The sequence below is a fragment of the Benincasa hispida genome, chromosome 11 (genome assembly GCF_009727055.1).
Source record: "Benincasa hispida cultivar B227 chromosome 11, ASM972705v1, whole genome shotgun sequence".
Taxonomy (NCBI): Eukaryota; Viridiplantae; Streptophyta; class Magnoliopsida; order Cucurbitales; family Cucurbitaceae; genus Benincasa; species Benincasa hispida.
In genome coordinates, this window is record NC_052359.1 from 63498665 (window position 1) to 63507682 (window position 9018).

General features: G+C 30.6%; 1 protein-coding gene across 1 annotated transcript; it reads left to right on the forward strand.

The window, feature by feature from the left end:
* Positions 1-1066: 1066 nt before the first annotated feature.
* LOC120092091 (beta-fructofuranosidase, insoluble isoenzyme 1-like) lies at positions 1067-8427 on the forward strand. The gene is made up of 7 exons (XM_039050291.1): positions 1067-1364; positions 5200-5208; positions 5933-6789; positions 6901-7059; positions 7419-7657; positions 7806-7899; positions 8001-8427. The coding sequence occupies exons 1-7, from the start codon at positions 1169-1171 to the stop codon at positions 8178-8180; spliced, it is 1734 nt and encodes a 577-aa protein (XP_038906219.1). The 5' UTR covers positions 1067-1168; the 3' UTR covers positions 8181-8427.
* The last annotated feature ends 591 nt before the right edge of the window (positions 8428-9018 follow it).

Below are 9018 nucleotides of genomic sequence, written 5' to 3' on the forward strand. Positions count from 1 at the left end.
AAGAAAATTGGATAAAAACTATAGTAACTTAACTTTTGAATTATGACAAATTAAGTGGGGTAATCTCCCAAAAGCTATAATAACTCTATTAGCAATTAAGAAGTTCGTGTTCTTTTCCTATTGGTATATTAATAGGGGTAATCTATACTATTTTTTTCCTCTAATAAAAGTTAGATTATTCATATTTAGCACATTTGCTAATTAAATTGAAGTTAATGATGAAAATAATTATTTTTTCTGAAAGTTTAAAAGACACATTTTTTTTCTTTCACTAAATAATAGAAAAAAAAACTTTTTTAATATTCATATTCTTTTTAAAAGGCATAATATTACTATTATTTTTGAAGTAAAAATTTATGGGTGTGACAGTGATTTAGAACCACACTGAATCACAATCACCACATTATTTCAAGATCTAATTTTTTGTCAATTTTAATATCTAATAGACCCGTAAAATATCAATTTATATCCCTAAAATTTGGATTGTATTAATTAATTGTATCAATTTAAATCTTGATTTTTTGTGAGTGAATCAATTTACACCAATGTATTTGATTCCGAAAAATTTCGTATGAAATTTATACATGTACCTAAGAAAGTCCTAAACTTTCATAAATTAATTAATTTAAACATTCAGTTAGAATTTCTATTGAGAATCATCCATGTATTTATTTTAATCATATATTTTGTAAAATTGACATTTGAAGAAGTATACTGGAATTATTTTTCAAAGTATTTGTAATGAGAAGCTTAAATAATAAATTTCAGGCAATATTGATTATTAGTTGAATTAGATTCATTTTGACAAATTTCTTTTCACATTATCGTGGTATTAAAAATAAAATCTAAAAGTAAATACAAATCTTGACTCGGTAATCATAATTAAGTCCTTAATTTTCCCCTGTATTTGAGTAAACAGGTGTCTCAAGATAATAAAAAGCCTTATCATTTCTGTTGTTAATTAATTAAATAGTAGCAGATTACATTAACAAATTTATCCTCTTTTTAAGTGTAGTTTTTGAAAATAAATAAATAACTTATCCTCTATATTTTTCGCTCTATAAATAAGCATTCAAACTCCTCATAATTCGACGTTCAACTCCAAATCTCCGCTACTGGAGCCGCCTCCTCTCCCCGTTCCCTTTCCATTAGGTTTCCAAATTCCTTCATGAATCTCTTCACTCTCCCTTCTCTTCTTCTCGGATTCTCCTTCTTTTCTCTGTTCATCAACAATGGCGTCGTCTTCGTCGACGCTCTCCATAAAATTTATCCTGAATTACAGTCTCTTCAAACCGACGGCGCTGTGATTAAGCCACTCCATCGAACTCGTTTCCACTTCCAACCTCGCCGTCACTGGATCAACGGTTCGTAACTTCTAAATTCTCAATTCATCTTCACTTTTGTATTGATTTGATTTGGTTTGATTTGACCTGATCTGATCTGATCATTCTGAAAATTTCGATTCTCTCTGTGTTTCACAATCGGAAAATTAGTTGCGGAAATGATATCAGTTCGTTTCTGCGTTTGTGACTGTGTGTGTTTGGATTAACTCGGAGCGTTTTTGGTTCGTAACGATCATGATTTGATTGACGACGCAGATTCCCATCATCTCATTCTGTTTGCGTTTTTGCTTTCAAAGATAATGTATTTCTTTTTGCTGCTCTCTGGCCCTCTGATTGGTTTTTGCTTTTCGTGGGTCTATTAATTCTAACCGTCTGATCAGCTTTTTCTTTTTTCTTTTTTCTTTTTCTTTTTTTTTTTTCCCTTTTCCTGCTTTTATTTATTTATTTGGTATCATTATTATTATTATCGCCTGAAACCACTTACCTTTTTTTCCTTATCATTTTTAAAAGTATCTTTACTCACTCTCATGCCCTCTTTTTTTGTGTGTGGTTATAATTATTGTGAATTAAACTTAAACTTGTATGCTTATTAATTTGTTTTTTTTTTCAAGGATATATTGGTCTACTTTATTAGATGGGCAAGGTTTACTATTCTAAACCTATTTTTTCACCATCTAAATATTTACTTTCCATATCTTACTTAACCATATTATTGTAATGTTTTGCTAATCCAAATAAATTGGATATTCAAACTTATTATTAACTTTAAAATTCATATTTTATTACTTATAATACTATTATATATACATATATGTATTTTAATTTTATTTAATTTCACTATTTTTTAATAACTTTTCTCCAAAACTTTCTCAAAATATTATTTTAGCAACTGAATATAGATTATAGATTTAAATTCTTTCACTCCATATGTTGTCAAAAGAAAAGATTATTTATATCTTTTTGACATAAAAATTTCAAATCATTTTAGTTAAATTATAAAATCATGTACATATTGACTTGGAGTTGAAATTTGGATTTTAAGAATCTCAATTAAATAATATAAACTAAAAAAAAGAATAGAGTTTTTGAGAGAGACAAAATTCTTAGGTCTAACGTCTTTAATTTTAAGTGGTTCATGTAAAAACACTATTAAAAAAAACTCCGTTGAAATTTGGAAACTTTTTTTCCCTGTTTTTTTCCTTCTTTTTGGATTAAATATCTAATATGGTGGGACCTTGAACAGAGAGATCAAAAAGGGCAAAAAAACAATATTTAATGAATGGATGGAAAGTGAGATTAAATAATAAGGCTTGTGCAAATTAAAAGTATAATTTTAAATCATTTTTGTGTTGGATGTATTTGAGTTACATAGTCAAACATGTAACTCGCAATACCAAATTCGATTTGCCACATTTTAAACTAACATTTAATATAGTATAAACCATATGATAAAATAATCTACAAGTATATAGAAACAAATATATAAATGACATTTGCTAAGGTGATATTGTGATGTAGGATACACGTGAGCACTTTATTTTTATAATTATTTTGATGTGGGGTCCATAAACTCACTATCTTATTGGATGCATAATGAAATGGCTTTTTTCAAGTATATATATATATATATATACACACACACACATATTATTACCTACTACATGCTCCATGCCATTGAGGAGTGGGCAATATTATTGCACCAAAGGTCAATCAACTTGAGAACTTTTTTGGTTTTTTTTTTTTTTCCTTTTTTATAGAGTAAGGTGTAATCTTTTGCCCACTTATCTTCATCGTATACATAAGAAATGAATTAAAATTATTATATAGAAAATTATGATTTGACAGTTTAGTGAAATATACAAAGATTTATGCGGCCATAGATGCATCTAAGTACTTTTCCTATACATATTATGTTGAAAAACGTAGTTGTAGCTTCTACTTTTGTCATTGGCCATAGTTCACTATCAAGACCTATGTTTTTTTTTTTACCCTTTTTTTTTATTCCTTATGTGATACCAAATTCGTGTTAGTATGATAGGACGTGGTTCAAAATCTTTATGGGCCAATTATAAGATTTGGAAAAATTTGACGTACAAGTTAAAAAAAAAATTAAGAAATATATACAATCTATGAGAGTATAGGTTGATAGGCATATATTATTGCTTCTTTTAACGTGGAAGATTCAAAACTTCAAATTCATTTATTGTATTAAGATTGGCATAATATTATATAATGTCAATAGTGTAGGTATAAGTCTAAAGTTAAATAAAGATTCACATGCGCAAAGGCATATATCATTAGAAGTAAAGTATATATTATTATATGTTTTGGCCATCCTTTTTTTTTTCCTATTACATTAATTTGGTCAGTGGAAAATATTATTTAAAAAAATGGAATTAAATAAGTGGTGTGGAATCTCTTATACATGTTGGGAGTTAGCTTTTGAACTTTTTCTTTATTTGTATAATAATCATATATATATAATGACAAAATTTGGTTGTGCCATTCATAAGAAAGTGTGAGATTTCTCCTTCCTGTTTGTAGAAAAATTTTGGTGGGTCTTAGTTAATTTGGCAATTCTCTTACACTAAAAATACTGCCCTATAATATATATATATATATATATATATATATATATTAGTCTTAGTTTTTAAAAAATTTAAAAATAGAGATTTTGGTATGTTAATGTTAGTGCTTGCATTGTACTAGAACGCCATTTTGTGTATTGGGGCCACGTGGGCTTCCAAATAAAACAAATGCTATTTTTGTTATAGCAATCTTCATTAACATATGATTAAACTCGTGGATATTAATGGAATGGTTAATACAGTAATGGGATAATACTTGTATGCATCTCAAAATGGTTTTTCCTCCTATCATTTACACAAAAAATAATTAAAATATTTTAAAAAATAAATAAGAATAGCTTATCATGTGTTATATTATGATAAAACGATTCGATGGAATACACGAAAATAAGTACTCTCCGAAATACACCTAAGTCTCTTTCGTAGGAACGGGTTTAATTTTTGAGAAAAATATAGTTTTGAGTAAGTGTTAGATTTCAAAGTATTAGATTTTTATCCTTAAATTTTAAGTCTAGTTTTTATTTCGATTTTAAATGATAAAATAGTTGAAAATATTTTTGAATATAACAAAATATCACTATTTATCTGTAATAAACCGCGATAAACATCCATCACATACTTATAAATTAACTAAGTTAACTCATTTTCTTTTATTTGAAAAGAATCATTTTTATTTGATCTCTAGATTTTAAAATTTACATTTATACTCATAAATAGTTAGCGTAATGTTTGTTTTGACCATTTGTGTTAACTTTTAATTAATTAATTAATTTTTTTGAAAAAAAATTATGATGTAAAATTTTCAATTGGTTTTAATAGTGATAGAAAATTAATGAAATCATGAGTATAATTATAATTTGAGATTGAGAAGTGTAAGCTTTAGAAGTTTATGGATTAAATATAAATTAAAATAAAAGATAACATTTCGATTACCAAATAAAAACCATAATCAAAACAATAAGGCCAACAAAAGGAAAAAGAAAAAAGAATAATAATTGTGTGAATGTGATTGGTGAGTAGGAAAGTATTATTCTTTTTTTAGCCTAAACATTAAAGAGTATTAGAAATATTTTTAAACATATATCTATAGTTTGACATTGCCTAATTTAGATGTTTATCATGCTATAGATTTATATGAAAAATAGTGAAATATTTTTGCTATTTTGTGTTTGTTTCCTAACAAAGATTCCTAACTAGATTTTTTTTTTAATCTTATTGTGTTACCTTTTGGTGGTGCTCAATCCTGTCCACAACAAAACCAAATGCAGATCCAAATGGTAAGCCATTTTTTTTAGTGAACTTTTATTAATTTCTTGAGTAAGCATCTTGATTTGTTTATGTTATTTAGACTCTTTATTTCATAATGATTTTATTTTATTTTTAATTTTCTAAGAAGCTTGTTTGTATTAATGTTAAATTTTCCCTAATTTTCTTAAACATGTTTAAATATTAAAACATAACTGCTTTCTTGAAAAAATGGTTAAGAATATATTAAAATAAAATATTGAGAAAACCAACATGTTTTTTAAAAATATTTTGAAAAAGTAGAAAATGGGGAGAAGAAAAAAGATCAAGTTTGTCCATAATAAATATACACGTTGTTTGGATTCAAACATAAGTCTCTTACTCGATAATAAATATTATAGTTCAATTAAGTTATATTTATTTTAATAAAAATATCATTTTAAATTCAATGTTTATAGTGTTAGTATAGGCCAAATTTTATGAGAAAAGAATTCAATTTATATAAAAAGGGGGGCGTATGACTAAAATTTATCATTTAAGCCAAAAAATTCGACGACATAACTAATTTTAAATATTTTACTTAAATATGATTTCAGACATAGGTATCATTTTAAAATGAAAATTGTAAACAAAAGGCACGAAATATTCACAAAACATTTGACAAAGTATCTGTTTAATTGCTTCAATGAAACAAAACTGAATAATAGATCTGGTTAATTACTATCTTGACCAACTTTGTTTTGAACAATGCAACAGGCCCAATGTTATTCAAGGGAATTTACCATTTGTTTTATCAATACAACCCCAAAGGCGCAGTTTGGGGGAATATAGTTTGGGCTCACTCAATTTCCAGAGACCTAATCAATTGGAAGCCATTGAAGCCCGCTCTTTACCCTTCAAAGCCCTTCGACATCAATGGCTGCTGGTCCGGCTCCGCCACCATCCTCCCCGGTAACAAGCCCGTCATCTTATACACCGGAATCGACCCTCAAAACCGCCAGGTTCAAAACTACGCCGTTCCGGCTAACCTCTCCGACCCCTATCTAACCGAGTGGATCAAACCGGATGACAACCCGATCGTCGACCCGGACTCGGGAGTCAACGCCAGCGCCTTCCGTGACCCGACGACGGCGTGGCTGAGCGACAATGGCCACTGGAAGACCATCATCGGCAGCAAGAGGAAAAAGAGGGGAATGGCGTATTTGTATAGAAGTAGGGATTTTGTGAAATGGACGAAGGCGAAACACCCTTTACATTCTGCTCCAAATACAGGTATGTGGGAGTGCCCTGATTTTTACCCGGTTCCGCTCTCGGGCAGACGTGGATTGGACCCGTCGGTGACTGGGAATTGGGTTAAACATGTGTTGAAGGTGAGTTTGGATCTTACTAGATATGAGTATTATACGGTGGGGAAGTATTATCCGGAGAAGGATAGGTATGTACCGGATAACACATCGGCGGATGGGTGGAGTGGGCTGAGATATGACTACGGAAATTTCTATGCTTCGAAGTCGTTCTATGATTCGATGAAGAAGAGGAGGGTTTTGTGGGGCTGGGCTAATGAGTCTGATAGTGCTCAGGATGATGTTTCTAAAGGATGGGCTGGAATTCAGGTATGTTTTTTATGGAATGTGCTTTGTTCTGTTTTGTTCTGTTTTGTTACAGAGCACTTTCGTACATGGGTCTTTGTGAATGACCCTTTTTTTCTTTTCCTCTTTTTGCAGTTAATTCCTAGGAGGATATGGTTGGATCCAAACCGGAGGCAACTTTTGCAGTGGCCAGTTGAAGAGCTGAATAAGCTGAGAGGGAAGGAAGTTGTGTTGAGACATCAGAAGCTGTTGAAGGGACACCATGTTGAGGTTAAAGGAATTACTGCAGCCCAGGTCTGTGACACCACATTTTACTGCTGTTGATTTTCTTGGAAGAGGTTGTGATTTAGTGGGTGTGTGTCTGGACTTTTCTAAGTGATTTGGTAAAATATGATCTAATCATTTGGTTTTTTTTGTTTTAAAAATTACATTTGTTTTCTCACAAACCTTTGATTTCGGAAATACTAACAAAACGGGCTGTTATAGATTTGTGCTTCAGCACACATAAAGTACATGTCAAGCTTTTCATCCAAACACTTGTTTTTACATTAGCACTTTTAGGTTATTCTCATATACGATAATTTTGGATTGAAAATGCTTTTAGCATGAACTCCCACGTATAATTCTACTTATTGATTTTTACTTTTGTACAGGCTGATGTTGAAGTTGTCTTCAGCTTTTCAAGTCTAGATAAAGCGGAGCCATTTGATCCAAGCTGGGTGGATGCACAAGCCGTGTGTGATCAACTGGGCTCAAAGGCCCAAGGTGGAGTTGGGCCGTTTGGGCTTCTGACTCTGGCTTCAGAAAACCTCGAGGAATTCACTCCTGTATTCTTCAGGATTTTCAAGTCCCATCACAAGCACGTGGTTCTTCTGTGTTCTGATGCAAGAAGGTCCAAAACACTCTTATATCAAATAAACCTCTATCATTCAATTCTTTTTCACTGTTTCAAATCTGTTTGATGTTAAGTTGCAAGTGAATATGCCTCAGTCATTTGGTTAACTTATTATAGCCTTCTCTCCTCTCTTTTGGTGGTGTAGCTCTTCTTTGAAGGAAGATGGATTATACAAGCCATCATTTGCGGGCTTTGTCGACATCAATTTATCGAGTAAAAAGCTCCCATTAAGAACTTTGGTATGCTGAAATCATAGTCTAATGTCTCTTCCTCCCAATGTTTATAAATCTAAAACTATATATTAGTGATTATTTTATCTATGCGATGATTATTTGTACAGATTGATCACTCAGTGGTAGAGAGCTTTGGAGGGGGAGGAAAAACATGCATAACTTCAAGGGTATATCCAACAAAGGCGGTGTTTGGGGATGCCCATTTGCATGTGTTCAACAATGGAACAGAGGCTATCACGGTAGATTATCTAAGAGCTTGGAGTATGAGAAGTGCTAGGGTGAACTAAGTCTTTAGAAATTAGAACTTAGAATGTTTGTTTTGCCTTTTTTTTTTCTTTTTCTCCCTTGTGGTTTTAAATTAGCAGGGAAAGTGGAGGTAGTGAGGTAGGTTAATTTGGTTTAATTTAGGTTGTATTGGGAGATGGGCGCTTTCACCTTCTCTCCCGTGTCTTAATGCTTCTGAATAAGAGTTGATCTTGACCTTTTGGGTTGAGATTTAGCCCTCTTGTTGTACTTGATTAGTTATTTATTTTAGCTTGATCGTTTTATAGCATAACATAATGGGAAATGATGATTGCGGTATTGATAAAATGTCTTCATAGGATGTAAATTCTTTAGAAGACATGGTTTAATATAAAATTCTACTAAAAAGTTTTAAAGATTATAGTTAATATATCAATACTATAAATGTAATAATTAATTAGTAGGTTACACAAATTCATAATTCCTCAACCACGAGTTACAACATTTGAATTTAAGTCCTAACCACAATAGAGATTACTTTTGGCTTCTGGTATCAAATAGTTTTTTACCTTGTTTAACCTAAATAGTGAACTATTTGAAGGGAAAGACAAAATAATATTTTATGAAATTTTAAAGACAAGATGTGATCCCTTCAAACATAGTGAACTATTTGATGAAGGATAAAATAAGAATTATGGAAAATTGTAAGGGCAAAATAAGAATTTCCTCTCATAACCCTTTAATAAATTATCAACTAAATGTTATACGCACACATATATAAAAAATTGATTTTTTTTAACCCAAAGAGAACATCTCCCCCTTATAATAAAAACATGATTGGGTTGGGATTATGGATATTTTTTGGAGTTCTTCAGTTCAACC

Coding starts and splice junctions, on each gene's coding strand:
- LOC120092091 (XM_039050291.1), top strand. CDS start 1,169: ATGAATCTCTTCACTCTCCCTTCTCTTCTTCTCGGATTCTCCTTCTTT. Junction 6,790..6,900: donor AAGGATGGGCTGGAATTCAG/GTATGTTTTTTA, acceptor CTCTTTTTGCAG/TTAATTCCTAGGAGGATATG. Junction 7,060..7,418: donor AAGGAATTACTGCAGCCCAG/GTCTGTGACACC, acceptor ACTTTTGTACAG/GCTGATGTTGAAGTTGTCTT.